We start from the raw sequence: 16,628 nt of genomic DNA, 5'->3' as shown, positions 1-16,628 counted from the left end.
AAGCTCCATTAAGCCGTGGCAATATGCTGGGACAACGCTAGGAAGAAAGAAAGAAATCGAGTAACAGAACTTAGTAACCAACTAAGTATAATAGTTATGATGTAAATGTCCATATCATGTTGGAGTCATATAATATATGTATTAGCCAACTAATTATTCAAGATCAATACACTTAGCTCCCTTAGGTATTCGCCTAAATACAATCTCGGGCAAAATTGAGTTTTATAAAAGTGAACTAGTTTCTAGGTCATATTTTCTATGAATTGGTCATTTTTGTAGACTCCAACTACACTTTTCCTGGTTTTTCACGGACCAGAATATCGATGATTTTTGTAACTTGATTTAGACGTTGCTATCATTTTCAATCCAAAAACACATAAAATCACAATTCAGAACATGCGGCAGCGTTGTTTTCTATCAAGTACCTCAAGCACCGAGCGGCTACCGGGAAAATCGAAATTCGTCAATTTCGGGCATTTTTCTCTGTCACTCTAATTACGTCTTAGTGAGAGTAAAAGAAATATCCGCAATTTGCGAATTTAGGTTTTCGCGGTAGGCCCCCAAGTCCTGTCAAGTTTCAGCAGTGTTGCCAGGTGAGCGGAAGAGAATTATCGTACTTGAGTGTCAATATTATTGTACCGTTGAAAAAAATATCGTACGCCAATCAAAAAGGCAGCCCCTAAAAATGTCTAGCAAAATAAGCTTAAATTTCCAATTAATAATAAAAAAAAGACAATTTTCGTCTAAATTGCGCAAAAAATCTGTTTATGTTTGTGTATTTTTGGGATAGACTCAAACGGTATACAGGAAATTGTGACATTTTAAACTTTAAACTTACACCAAGGAGCCGAACACCCAAAAGATACTAATTTTAGCCTATTTCTGAGAGAAAGTGTCATATTTTGCTTCAAATTACTAGAGTTTTAAGGTGGCATCATCCAAGGGCTGAAAGTATAGTACTTTAGTGTACGATAATGCTCTTTGGAACATTACGTCATACCGGGGCCCAAATTATCGTACATGTACGACAATTATCGTACGCCTGGTCACACTGAGTGTCAGTGTCGACAAAGTCAGCTATAAACGCGTCAAACATCGCAACGTCGCGCCGATGGCCGGCCGAGGCATGGAGTGGCAACGCCGCAATGTATTTGTACACAAAATTTGTCACACACACATGAGTAAAATTTATAAAAATATAACGTTGATTATTGCATGATTTCTGTATGAAACAAAGTTTTTCTATTAATTTAGCGCAAATGAATATTCGAAAGTAGATAGATGCGCAACTATTTATGTAATAATATTGTGTAATTAATTAATAAATAGCGATTGTTTTTTGTATGAAAATCGAACCACCTTAAGTAAGACTTAACAAGTCTTAGAGCTTCCGTTGACAGACCATAGTGCTTCAGCTTGTGTAGAAGTGTATCATGCTCCGCGCAATCAAATGCTTTGGACAGATCGCAGAAGACACCTATAGCATCTAGCGAGTTTTCCCAGGCGTCATATATGTGTTTGATTAGTACAGAGGTGGCATCAGTCATCGAACGACCTCTTGTAAAACCAAATTGCTGATCTTGAAGTAGTTCATTCAAGTTGAAATGTCGAAGCAAGGTTTAATACAATTTTTTCAAACACTACTGAGAACAGGAATTATTGAAATAGGTCCAAAATTTCCAAGGGGTCTTTGCTGCACGCTTTAAATAGAGGAATGACCTTACTGTACTTCATCAGCTCGGGAAATACGCATTCTCTAACACAAGCGTTAAATATACCGGCTAAATACGGTGCCACTACGTCGATTACAGATTGCATGACTTTCACAGAGATCCTCAGTATTCTTTTACCCATTCATGGCCAAGACCCATCGAGCGTACACAATAAACCGGGCCACCATACAAACCGTTTTAGCTAAAACGTATGACTCAGCTTATGGCTCTTTGGCCTGGCGCGTACGGTAAATAAATCGCCGCTTATGAAGCCGGCCAGTTGAAAAACATTATGGAACTTTTTTACTAACCACCATTTTTTTGTGCCTATCAAAAAAAAAAGATTACAGTTTGTGGGGAAAACATTTTTACTTTTTACATATTTAACTATCTGTGTAGTAAAGGAAATAGTGGCAGTGACCCTGCAATTTTTTCTTAAAAGACGCCACTTGGCACAGTTGTTCATTAGGTTATTTTGAGCTGATTTAGCCCGGTTGATTTCTTCTCTTTTAATAAAATACCTTTTTACGAAGTTTCAAGTTCCTCGCTTAAAATAAAATTTGAACGCAATTCAAACTTACAACCCCATTTTAACCCTTTTAGGGAATGAATAACAAAAAAACGCTGAATTCAGTTTTTTCCCCTTTTATTATAATACCTTTTTACGAAGTTTCAAGTTCCTGACTTGTTATAAAATATGAACCCCAAGACAAAATTTCATCCCCTTTTTATCCCTCTTAGGGATTGAATTTCCAAAAACGTTGAAATAACTTATATTTTTAATCGGCTATTATGCCTTTATAAGAAGTTTCAAAGAATTTGTAATGTATTCCAACTTTCAACCCCTTTTTAAGCCTGTTAGGGGATGAATTAAAAACAACGCTGAAATTTCTTGTGTTTTAATAATATGCCCATGTACAGAGTATCAAGTCGCGCACTCAATAAATTTTTTGATCTCCATACGAAATTTCAACCCCTTTTTCATCACCTTAGGGAATGAATTTGCAAAAACGCTGATATTTAGTTTTTTTTGTTGTATTTTAATAATTTATCTTTTTACGAAGTTTCGAATTCCTAGCCTAAAATAAAACTTGAACCCCATACAAACTTTGGACCCTCATTTCATCCCTTAGGGGATGAATATTTAAAAACCTCTTCTGTGGTTAGTGGATACTAACGTTATAAAAACTACTTATTGTGAAAAATTCAGCTCTCTAGGTTCAACGGTTTGGGCTGGGCGTTGCTTTAAGTGAGTCAGTCAGTAAGGACTTTTATGTTTATATATATAGATAGTGATTAATATGCGTTGTATTGAATATTGAATGAATAAAATTTATTCCCATATCAAAATGTACAGAATTACCGACCATTTCAATCAATAATCACCCTCGTATCCAAAATTTCACTTACCCCCCTCGTTGCACAATGTACTATTGATAAGTAGGCCGTGAGAACCAGGTGATTTATTTATTCAGTTTTAATCCGATATTTATGAACTTCTACGTGTTTAAATAAAATTGTAAAACGTTAGGACAGATATTTTTGTGCCACTACAAGCTTATAAATATTTGAAAAAACTTTTGCGTAGGTATTTGTGTACTTTCACTTGGTTAAATAATTTTGAAAAATATTTGTACACATTTTTATCAGATTTCAGTTGCTTACATATTATTGTGATACTTGCTCAGATTAATATGACAGGTGATATGTGTACATATTTTTGATTAATATGTTTTGGTTAATATGTTCAGATGCATATGTACCTTTCTATGCTCATTTATTTTTGAAGCCTTGGATTTGCTCATATATTTATGAACTCGACATAACCTACCAACACAAGTCACATGCATGTCAAGTTTCATGCGATCTTTGATAGTTGTGTATTAGGAGGCCAGTGTTTATGTAGTGATGTTTTACATTTCAGCGATGACAACATATCACCGTGGAATTCGGACGACATGGATTCAATAGAGTCAGTGCCGGAGGCGCGGTCGCCGAGCACGCGTTCTGCGCGCGCGGGCAGCGTGGCGTCGCGTGGCTCGCGGTCGCGGCGCGATTACCGCGGCCCGCTGGCGCCCGCCACCGCGCCGCAGGATCTCGGCCCGCCCGAGAACGTGGTGGTTACGTTGCGGCTGCTCGTCGCGCTCGAGGACTACCTCGGTAGTCTTGGACCTAAAATTGTAGACTTGCTCACCGACGCTATCCGCATGGAAAAGGTATCGTCGATTGGCATTGCCTATAGTCCCCCTGACACCTATCAGTATCACCTAAAATCATTTCGTTTTTGACTATTATTTAATACCTAAATTACTGCCACTAATATATAAAAGTTATGTGTAGAGAGTATAAGAAAGTTAAAATCTCTCCTAAATGATATCACTCAAATATAGTGCTTCTGCAGGAGAAAGGGGATAGATAGATAAAATATTTATTTATCTTCAGAGGGATAAGTCTGATGTAAACAATTACAGGCCCATTCGTTACTACAAATTCATAAAGGCCATAGATAATAGAACTGCCCCCACTGCGGTGTACAAAAGATCACCGTTCCTTAGTAATAATGGCTAACCACACGGGTCATTCATATTCCGGCAGTCCGCTCGCTTAGTTTAAGCTATGCCTATGCAGCAACTATGTTATGAGAATGAATTATGAATCATTCCGAAACAGGAAAAAGCGAACTCTTCAGAGGAGCTATTGGAACGGGAATCGGCGGTAGTGCTGATCGAGACGGCAAAGGAGAAGCTGAAGGGCGCCGTGCAGGCGGGGCTCGTGGCCGCGGGCGCCGCGGGCGCCGTGCGCGCTGCCATCGTGCGCGCCGCCGCCACGCTGCACGTAGCTGACACTCGCGCCCGTGCTGTCAACAAGGTATACTACCTAGGGAATGCAAACCGGTTTTAACCGAAACCGAAAAACCGGTTAAAACCGTCCGTCCGTGTCCGTGGGACTTAAGGGGTGGTAAAATTAAATTTATGTATTTGAATTTGGCAATAGTACGCTTATTTTATTTTAAGATTAAAATATTTCTTACCTTGTAATAATTGTTGTTTCTTGGTTTAGTAAAATGGATTAAACTTTAACTGAGTCTGTGCGGAGACTGTGCAGTGGATTTTTAATTATGTAAATTTATCTATAAATAAATTTTAAACAAATATTTCGTAAGTTAATCATTTTATATGAGAAAATTGATAGTTTTGCGTCAATTACTTTATTGACAGCATTGACATTGCAGACGTTTGTCTGTTCTAACCGGCCAGACCCAAGTGCAAAGGCCTTTTAACTAAGAATTATTTTAAATATTATTATGGAGGGCCTCTAACGTCCATAGATTTTATGAACATAGACAAAGACAAACTGAAATAGGTAATAATTTATATAAAATATTTTTTCTCAAACTTGGAATGAAATGTTGACATGACTTACTTCAAATTAGGTCCGGATATACTACATATCAGGTGCGATGAGAGAAGAGTGAATCCAAATATCTAGAAACAACCTGTGTGCTCGTGATATATATATATATATATATATATATGTGTGTAAAACGTTAAGAACGTGTGCTGTGTTATAGTGTTTAAAGTGTTTAAATCCGATCACGAAATAGTAAGTTATAATGAAAACACTTGTGCCCAAGGCAGAGGAATCTTATCTACCGCGCGGCGCAATTATTAACACTGCCACTGGGCATTCTATTTTGGACCATACGCCTTCAACAATAAAGTGCAACTAAATTCGAATAAAGCATCAATATGATTTGTTTAGGTTGTGAACGTGAAACAGATAGAACGGAGCGACTATTTTGTAGTCTTTGTCAAGGATGCTATCATTATACATGCGCAAATTACACATCTCCATTTTTAGGGTTCCGTAGCCAAATGGCAAAAAAAAATGGAACCCTTATAGATTCGTCATGTCCGTCTGTCTGTCCGATTCTGTCACAGCCACTTTTTTCCGAAACTATAAAAGCTATACTGTTCAAACTTGGTAAGTAGATGTATCCTATGAACCGCATTATGATGTTTACACAAAAATAGAAAAAAAACAATAAATTTTGGGGGTTCCCCATACTTAGAACTGAAACTCAAAAAATCTTTTTTCATCAAACCCATACGTGTGGGGTATCTATGGATAGGTCTTTAAAAATGATATTGAGGTTTCTAATATCATTTTTTTCTAAACTCAATAGTTTGCGCGAGAGACACTTCCAAAGTGGTAAAAAGTTCCCCCCCCCCCCCCCCCCCGTAACTTCTAAAATAACAGAATGAAAAATCTAAAAAAAATATATGATATACATTGCCATGCAAACTTCCACCGAAAATTGGTTCGAACAAGATCTAGTAAGTAGTTTTTTTTTAATACGTCATAAAAATTAAAAAAACATTTTTTTTCTTAAAATTCATACGTGTGGGGATAGGTCTTCAAAAATGATATTTAGGTTTCTAATATAATTTTTTTCTAAACTGAATAGTTTGCGCGAGAGACACTTCCAAAGTGAAAAAATGTGTGTCCCCCCCCCCCCCCCCCCCACCCCCCGTAACTTCTAAAATAACAGAATGAAAAATCTAAAAAAAATATATCATATACATTACCATGCAAACTTCCACCGGAAATTGGTTTGAACGAGATCTAGTAAGTAGTTTTTTTTAATGTCATAAAATAAAAAATAATTTTTTTTTTCATCAAACCCATACGTGTGGGGTATCTACGGATAGGTCTTCAAAAATGATATTGAGGTTTCTAATATCATTTTTTTCTGACTGAATAGTTTGCGCGAGAGACACTTCCAAAGTGGTAAAATGTGTGTCCTAAGTGGTAAAATGTTGAACGAGATCCAGTAAGTAGATTTTTTTTAATACGTCATAAATGGTACGGAACCCTTCATGCGCGAGTCCGACTCGCACTTGGCCGCTTTTTTAGAGAGCACCCAAGCGAATTGCAAGCAAATTGGAAATGCCCTTCGTGTGAATTAGTCACGCGCCGCCCGCGAAACGACGACACCCCGGCATCGCCGGCTGCTAGGAGACAGCTTGAACAAGCCGCCCTAGAGGATACCAATATGTCTTATGATGACAGCAACATCACAAATATGATGGGCGATACTAAAATAATGTCACCATCGCAAAATTTAGAGCTCATTTGGTATAATAAATTCAGTCAATTAATAAAAACTGAGTTGGTAGCAATGGAACAGCGATTGATACACTCCGTTACGAATAATATCAAACAAGCGTTGGTTCTAGAGTTTAATGCAAAAATTACCAGTTTGGAGCAAAGTATATCGAGCAATTCGGCGATTGTATTTTTTTCTCATTTTAACTATTAACATGTTATGCCCATCACTAATTCCTTCTGTGTACGTATATTTAGAAACTGTCTCCGCCTCCAATTCGTGCGATAAGGACAACTGCAGCTCGGACTAAAATTCACACGCAAAAAACTCAAAAATCGAGGTTTCGCTCTCGACTGTTTCCTCTCAAAACGCAACCAATCTTTATGAAATTTTGGAAACTGCAAGAGGAAGAAATAATCTATGCCGCTATATTTTGATTTTTTGGATATTTTTTGTCATATTTGTATACTGTGCCTTTTTTTATAGCCAATTCAATTGAGCCGTTTTTGCGATTTTCGAGGCGCTGTATGTTTCTTCAAAATAAAATAATCCAAAAAAGCAAAACATAGCGGCACAGATATTGATAATATTGATCTTATTTGTAAAAATCACTGCTCTTGGTTAAAAATCCAGGGAGGAATCAGTCGAGAGCGTTTGTATGGAAAAATCGCAACTAGGAATTTCTCTTAAGTATCTTTAAGGTTTTATAACTTGTAATTTATTTGTTTTATAAATAGATCTTCATACTCATACCGTAGTGTACCTTTGACACTACCTTTTATAGGAACTGCAAAAGATATAGTGTGTATATATTTATAAAGGGTTATTTATGCAGCAAAACTTATCGACGCAGCTGTTAAATTTTTGAAACGTGACTGATATTGCAATAATTTCCATAAGTTTAATGTTACATTAATGCCTATGTAATAAATATAAGTACGTGTGATATTCAGGGATCCAAGAGCGGCTCGAGCGCAGTTCAGCAGGGTCAGGCGACTGCGGGTGCGGCTGTGGCGGGGGTGGCGGTGGCGGGCGTCGGGTCCGTGGATCGCGCGCAGATCGCGCAGCAGATGGCGGCCGCGCTCGTGGCGCAGGGCAAGACCGACGTCTCTTCCGAGGAGCTCGCTCAGCTCGTCGACGCCGTGGTCAGTACAAGTCACAACTACCTCATAGTACTCTCATTGCTAATTTCTTATCATACAGTCCAACCTGATAGTGATTCTACGCTTAACGAAAAGTGCACGTTGTCATTAACAAATCCAATCGAAGTTTTGGTTTCGGCAGGTTTCAATTCAACCTAGAAATCATGTTTCGTTCTGCTGAATTTTCTGTTTCGACCTAAAATCTGCTGAACTTTTCGGCTGCGGCAATAGTACATTATGATACAAGTGTGCTAAGTTGGTCATTACACACGAGGTGATATTGTGCGCGCGAGCTGTAAGCGAGCACACGCGTTTCATACGACGTTTTTCAACACACTTGCGAGGAAATAACAAAATTTATAAATTCGATTTTTTTTTGTCAAAACAGTAAAAGTACATTTTTTAAAATGGTGACTTACAGTTTTAACAACGAATAATTGCACCAAAGCGTGCTGGGCATTTAGGCACTTATTCACCAGTTCATTGAAGTACAACCGTACCAACACGTTTTCCAAGAGTGACTGGGTGTTTTTGCTGATTATCCATTGAAGAAAAGTTTCATATGCCGCCAAATATTTTTTACCAGATTTTCATGGTAAAAGGCTATCGTTCTCGGCTCTTGCCTCTATTAGTATTACTGGCAGCGTCAATTTTGTGTTCTTTATTTTCAATGCTTGAAAATGACATTTTCATTAATATATTAACTAAAAACATGCAAAACCATTTAAATTTTATGGCAAATACGGAAAATGGCTGGCGCGTTATTTTATTTTTTTACGCACGATTCCAATGCGGGCGTAAGGCAAAGGCGCGTACGAAAACGACAAACAGCCAATAAAAAAAATGTTAAATGGGTAATATTTTCGTATTTCTATTCGACAGATAGAGATCCAATCGATAAAATGTTATGTTTATTCATTCATGTAATTTACGAGATAATTTAATCTATAAATTATGCTTGGTGTGATAAAACCTCTTTGAACTAACATTTGAAACCTAATAGTTGGTTAAAAAAAAATGTATTACTCGACCAAATTAAGAAGATTCAAAGATTCAAAGAATTTATTTGCGCAGAATACACGTATATACATGCAGATCATATTGGAAAAAAAAAAACAAAGTTCCAGTGTATTCAGTCTGCGTGCAGACATGCAAAGTTTATAGATTATGGAGGAGCACATTCTAACATCAAATCATAAATCAATACAAACAGGAATAAAAAATAATATAATAATTAGTAAAAAATATGAAAATGTCAATGAAAAATAATCCTTAATACTATAAAAGCATCTGTCCAAAAGCCAGCTAGTCAACTTGCGCTTGAATATGTTGCCTCTGAGTATCTTTAAGTTATCAGGTAGTCTATTATAAATGAATATACACATGTTATATACATTTTTTTCATAAATCATTTTACGTCCACATGGTTTAAAATAGTACATTACGATACAAGTGCGAAAAATAGGAAATTCGAAACGAGTGGCGATAAATTCGACCGAAGGGAGTGTTTTAAATCGACACGAGTTCCGAATTACCTATTCGCACATGTATCGTACAACGTTTTACAGTACATATGGCCCTCTAAATGTTCGACGTAGTAACGTAATATGCTAATTTTCGCACTAGTGCGGTAAAGTAGCACCATATGTACTGTAAAGTAGATTTACAAATTTCTGCCTTTTCTGCCTATGCATAACATCACTACGTTTAGAAAAAAGTGCACGGTGGTTATTAACAAATAAAGATATTTCTCTTATGTATAAGCAGGGTGAGGGAAGAATATGCAGCTTTTCAAATAAGGGAACACAAGGCTCCGTTTCCATGCATATTATTAGTAATCAGTTACTTCTTAACGTAGTCGGATAATATAATGAATAATTTTTAAGAGAAAAAAACCGACTTCAATGAGGGAGACCGGTGAAGGAACGATTATTGTTGATTTTAGATTTATCACATCCTACGCCTAATTATGTAGAAAAGGACGTAACATGTTTTTTTTTGCAACTGCACCCACCTTGACCCATTTCAGATTTGCCCTATGGTTGACTGGTAAAATACCCTCAATAGGGCAGGGGGGTGTCACTACGCAGTTTAGGTATATTTGGCCGGCGCGCCTCCCGGGCAGGCAGCGGGCTGTCGATGCCGCTCGGCTCGCACGATCACGATAGTCGTGTCACGTGGCGCTCGCGCAAATTTGAAAATACGCAATGGATTTGAAACCTAAATCTCGATGTAATCCGTATGAAAGATATTGTTCTGTTTACTGATGTCTGAATAAACGGAAGAACAAGGAAGCAGATATAACATTTTCTTAAATTCTGGACGATATTGTAAGTTAAGTCATTTTGATGAATTTAAACTTTAAACCATAACATAAATACTCATTAATCAAATTCGATAACATTTTGATTTGTTTTGTTTGCATAAAACTAAAGCGCTGTAGACCAAATTAAAATGAATTATGCATTCCTAAGCTTAGACTAGGTAAATACCTACTTCTAAGAATTTTTCAATAGCCTGGGGGGTAAGGTCTATTAAGCACCTACTAAATTATTCCTTATGAATAACTTATAGGTACATACATATATCAACAATATCAAAATATCATATATCAAAATGTTAAACAAGAAGGTACCTATAATTACGTCGTCAAGTAGGTTGATGATTGATATAGTCTAAGAGCTAGTAACCTTTTCGCGAATCGTACTTTCTTTTCAACAATTTCGACATTCACACAACAAAACATATTTTTCACCACACCCGCTCGTACAGGCTGATTTTACCCTTTAAAAACAGTGAGTAAAGTTGCATTTTATCCTCTAGAGAGTTAACGTAATTAGATTTTGATTTGTTGTTCACTCGTTAATTAGCTTGTTGGATAAACTAATAATACTTAAAAACGATTATTTTGAATAATAAATATTACATATAATGAATATTTATTACATGTAATAAAAATTGTTGCAATTAAAACAAATTGTAGTTTTCTCGCATAGGTGTGGTTAAATAGTTATTTATTATACAAGGGGGCAAAGTTGTTGTTTAACTTCTTGTTATTATATTCAGACCCGAGGCAGCGAAAGATTTCAAAATTGATCGACGAGCGTAGCGAGTGGTTCAAATAGTGGAATTTTGAGCGTGTGAGGGCCTCGAAGCACGAGAGGTTGAACAAACTTTGCCGCCGAGTGCCTTCTCAGGAAATAAATGAGTACGTTCAAAAATTAGGGATTGCATTTACACACAATTTTAAGCACTATTTACACGGAAATCCTCGAAGTGAAATATTCCAATTACTGCAAGAGATTCATTTACTTACGTAGTTAATTGCCATATTCGTGGTTCCCTGCGGACTATTTATTAAGATTGTATATTTTCAACTCTGAGATTACATAATCGAACTTTTAAATTTGGGATAAATCAATTAAATAATACTTAAAAGTAAAACAATTCAAAGATAATGTTGTAATAAACACATTTGATTTATGTACCTATTTGTATTTTATTTCGTTACAAATACTTAGATAAACGCCCATCGGTCCAATAAACTAACTTAACAATTAACATAATTAAGTTGCCAGCTCTTAGACTATGATTATGGCGCGTCATCTTAGAAGCAAGCGTAAAGGCGGCGGCGCCCGATCGGTTCGCATTTCTTCTTTAGTTCCCGGAGTCCTTACTTAGTAAAAGTTAAAATAGACATCCTTAATTTATTGAATATTGGTTGCCCAGAAACAATATTAGGAACTGACCGACATATATTTCCGTGAGATGAGAATCAGACATACTATCTCCGGATAAAAATTATATATTTACAGAATCAACGTTTGTAATTCCTAGGTACATAATTATTTACCTTAAAAATAATTAGTAGGTATAGGTACAAAAACTTGTACAAAAAGTGACAACCCTGTGCCGGCACTCACAGCTGGGTCATAAAACTGCGGCGCGCAAAGAAGATTCACGGTTCGTGCGCGGTTATAAGTTTCAATTTTGCTTGCAGGCGGCGAGTATAGGTATAATTTTATACCTAAATCTGACTTTTGTGAAGGAGTGAACTTTCTGTACGGTAGTACTATTAGTTATTCTGTGAATAGGGTATTCGACTGTATTTAAGATAAATTATTTCACACCATGCATGAAATAAAGCACCAAATAATTATTAAAAAAACTAAATAGGATAAAAATCATCATATATAAAGCCTGACCAGTAACATATGATCACGCGCCATATTGCGGAATTTCATTGGAACTAAATTTGTCATACTAAACTGAACTGTCACCCTATACATGAGAATAACACCGCCCTCTTTACAATGATCATATATTTCTGGTCGGGCTTTAGATACCTATTCATAACTTAGTGATGAGTATAATTGACTGACTTTAATTAATGTAGTTATGTCGTTGTAGGTGACGCTTTTTATGTATACATTTATACTAAGTCCCTGCGTGGCTACCACCAGTTCGGCACTGACATGATATAAATAATCCAATTAAGACCTGTTCCGTAAAGTCTTTTTTTACAAGAACACATTAAGGTACAAAGCTTTCCGGTGAACAAAATTATTTTATCTTCAACTATGTTATTTATCCCTTCGGCGGACTGACGGCCCACCACTCACGGGTTGATGCGAAAACCAGTAAAATGTCGGCCACAAGAGAGTGGTTAGTGAAAAAATTGAACGCTTTGAAGTATATTAAGTATCTAGCAAGTTAGACTAGGATAACATACAGCAAGAAAAACGACAACGCTTGGTATAAAATTTGTTGGTAAGGACCGTTCATCCGGGAGCGACCACCTAGCCAGATTTCTGTCTTAATTTTTAAAGAGGTTGTTTTGTAAATATAACTGTATGGTAGGTCCTTTTTTAATAACTTAACCTTAGGAGTTTAAGCCTTACGTAGAAAATTAAATAGCAATTACCTCCATTCAAAACTTTGTTTTCAATTTTAATAAGGGTTAGGTTAGGTGTGGCGATATGCATTATCCTTACAATCATTTATTGTTCTATTCGAATAGCGTAGTGAATGCTGATTCCAACGATATATGCTTCAATATACTTTTATATATAGATAAGCTCAAATAGTTGAATTTGTAATATTCTCTAAATCCACGCTGACTACCCAACGGCGTCCCGCCACGTGACTACTTTACACGTTTTCACTGCCGCCACTTGAAGGGTATATTATAAGCCTTGACTAGTGATTCATTTTAAAATAAACCATTTTAATACATACGTATTACACATTCGCACCCTAATGCAAAAATGAAAAAAATGTGTTTTGCGAAACTTTTGATCGATTTGCCATTAATATTTTGTATTCGCAGGAAAAATAGTAATAGCGTATCACAAAGTCATAACAAGGTCTAAGGTTTCAAAGAAGAAGGTAAAATCATTGCTAAGACTTGAAATTGGCGGCAGAATGTCATCGAAATTTATACTTGAAAAAAGAAATAAAATGGCACCAGTTTTCATACAAAATAGAAATAGCATGGTATAAAAAGTATTCAAACCCATATAATCATACCAAACTTTTACAAACGGTTTTATTATTAAAAACCGGCCAAGAGCATGTCGGGCCATGCTCAGTGTAGGGTTCCGTAGTTACTCTTCCGTCACAATAAGCTAAACTGGAGCTTAAAGTATAGTAGGCAAATTTGCATAATCAGTATATATGAAGGGGAAACTTTTTGCGATAACTCAAAAACAGCTAAACTGATCAAGTCCGCTATAGTTTTCATTTAAATTCTTTCTTAAGCTTTACTTCCACAATTTTTTTCATATTTTTTGGACCTATGGTTCAAAAGTTAGAGGGGGGGGACACTTTTTTTTCTTTCGGCGCGATTATCTCCGAATATATTCACTTTATCAAAAAATGTTTGTTGAAGACCCCTATTAGTTTTGAAAGCCCTTTCCAACGATACCCCACACTGTAGGGTTGAAGCAGAAAAAAAATTCACCCCCACTTTACGTGTAGGGGAGGTACCCTCAAAAAAAAAAAAAATTATATTTTATTGTACGACTTTGTCGGCTTTATTGATTTACATATCCATGCCGAATTTCAGCTTTCTAGCACTAACGACCACGGAGCAAAGCCTCGGACAGACAGACAGACAGACAGACAGACAGACAGACAGACAGACGGACATGGCGAAACTATAAGGGTTCCTAGTTGACTACGGAACCCTAAAAATGGAATTTAGTAACATTCTTGAATTCACAGAATAATTAACTAGTGAAATAAAAATATTGGCATGAGGTACAAAATATATCCGAACTTCCGAACATAGTGCTTGCAAAATTTTGTATGGGACTTGAAGGGTAAACACCGGTCCTGCTCACCTTACAAAATAAAATCATTTATTCATGTTGTAAATAAAGTCCTAAGTGTATACCATATGATATATTTAAATATGAAAGTTAATAAACCAGAAATACCAACTAAAGTCAGCATTCGCTCTTGTAAAAATACTTAACGGAACAGGCCTTATAACACAAACCTAAATATTACAGCCATTTGAGCATTTCCACAAAAATGCATGTAACTCGGAAACTAAAAGTCGTGAAATGGTACCATTCACTAAGCACTTCCACATATTTCAATCCAGTATATCTCCTGCACCCTTTATGTGTTCAATTTTTTTATTATATACCACGTCGGTGGCAAACAAGCATACGGCCCGCCTGATGGTAAGCATAAATAATTATAGTTTACCTAAATTATTAATTAAAAAGTACTGAAGTTTATTCTTAGCCGTGTTTTTTAAATGCAAATGTATTTTACTTTCCTCGTATTAACAATGAAAAGTAGAGTGTTTAACTCGGGTGCAAGGCACCATTTCATCATTTGGTTAATCGTGGCTGAATGCCGGACGGGTGCGTGTGTAAAACTTGTCAAAAAAGGTAATATGACGGACGGATGTCTGAAATGTCACCGTATTTAAGAATCAAGTAGCTCAAAATTTAGTTTTTTCTTCGTAATTGTAATGAAAACATTGTGTGTATAACATATTTGTGTATTTATAACCTGATTATCCATTTTATGTAACGTCCGCTAAACTAGCACAGGTCCGACGCTGACAGTGGTCACGGGCGTACTGGCGTACTGACCTTATTGCCGCGCAGGGTAACGTTTAATTCATAATTATGAATGAAAAGTTTAACGCATCGATAAAAGGACAAGCAAAATGTTAGAGTTACCTAAAAGCTATCGAATGGAGTAAATTTCATTGATATTCGTCATCGTCATAGTACTTCTAAAATATCGAAAGAAACACAATGTTAAGCATATTTTCAAATCAATAATCTATCGAGAAAAAGATGAGCCATCGTGTTTCTGACAAGCATAAGCCTAGTTCAAGGACTGAAGATATACATACTAGAAAATAATCGACGAAATCCTTGTACAAGCCTGGCAATATCGATTTAAAAATAGCACATTTTACTATACACCGCGCCTTGAAAATTATTTCTTCTATTGTTGTTGCATGATTGGACATCCCCTTTGTACTAATGTACCTTAAACAACTTCTCAAACCGCCCTCGTAGCAATACGGCTTATTTTATTTATTTATTTTATAAAATTGGATTTGTCGGAGGCATCACCTGTCTTATTTTTTTATGATAGGTACGACTATAGTCTTCATGAGGTCGTCCGGCAAGTAGTTGTGGCGTAAGCAGAATGTATAAAATATGGCAAGGACTTTTGGGAGATGTACGCCTGCATATTGCAGATGCTCGATACTGAGGCCGTCGTGCCCGGGCGACTTACATACCTTTCGTCATCTGTCGGACTACCTTAGACACTTCTGCTGGCGTAATTCTGATCGGGCTGTCACCAGGCACGCGGTTCTCAGCATCGAGCACCTGCCCACTCCCGGCCACTGGCAGCGGTTCCACTTTAAAGTTATTCATAAAAAGGTTGACAACATCACTGGGCTCACAAATACCCTCAACACTAGTCGGTGGGCTCACTCGAGGATTTACTTTATTAGTGGATTATTAATAAAATTAAAAAGTAAAGTTATTTCAGCGAGAGCCCTGCTGGGGGCATTTTCTTGCCAAGCACATGCGCGAATACCAGTCCTTGAGCATTATTCATCCAATTGTCAATCCATTTGACAATAGTAATCGTATCTAATTTGTTTATTAGTCTGGTGCAGAGGGCTTGGCGGGAAAACTAAAACGATCGCAGCGCTTGATGTGGCCAAAGTTGGCGAAAAATCTCGCGGTGTTTCGGTACTACTCAGTTAGTAAGTTCGCAATAAACTCGAAAACTACTTAACGGAATTTCATGCGGTTTTCACCTATAAATATAAATAAAATAAAAACCGTTTATATCAGATCACTGATCCATAACGACTTATTAGTTTATACTAATAAGTCGTTATCCGATATCGCTTCGGCAGTAGAAAAGGTAAATGATTACTTAAAACGATTATCAGAATGGTCCTCTACAAATTGTCTCATACTAAATCCAACAAAGTCGAAATACATGGTGCTCGGGTCTCGAAAACAGGCAAATGCTATTATTAGTAAAGATCTAATTAAACTGGTAAATGATGTAAGGGTTGATCGTGTCGATGAAGCAAGAAATCTAGGACTGTTATTTGACACAAATCTGCGGTTTGAAAATTAAGTAGTAGAAACTGTTCGAAACTTA

The 16,628-nt window shown here is 36.6% G+C and overlaps 1 protein-coding gene across 3 annotated transcripts in view; it reads left to right on the top strand.

The window, feature by feature from the left end:
* The window catches only part of LOC133528242 (uncharacterized protein CG7065-like), a 118,674-nt gene that overhangs the window by 66,214 nt on the left and 35,832 nt on the right, over positions 1 to 16,628 (top strand). For all 3 annotated transcript variants that reach the window (XM_061865536.1, XM_061865544.1, XM_061865555.1), the window contains 3 exons: positions 3,637 to 3,928; positions 4,383 to 4,580; positions 7,776 to 7,967. In XM_061865536.1, the coding sequence (XP_061721520.1) occupies positions 3,637 to 3,928; positions 4,383 to 4,580; positions 7,776 to 7,967 (682 nt within the window). The remainder of the gene's footprint in view (positions 1 to 3,636; positions 3,929 to 4,382; positions 4,581 to 7,775; positions 7,968 to 16,628) is intronic.

The sequence above is a fragment of the Cydia pomonella genome, chromosome 1 (assembly GCF_033807575.1).
Source record: "Cydia pomonella isolate Wapato2018A chromosome 1, ilCydPomo1, whole genome shotgun sequence".
Classification (NCBI taxonomy): domain Eukaryota; kingdom Metazoa; phylum Arthropoda; class Insecta; order Lepidoptera; family Tortricidae; genus Cydia; species Cydia pomonella.
This window is presented reverse-complemented; position numbering and strand designations above follow the sequence as displayed.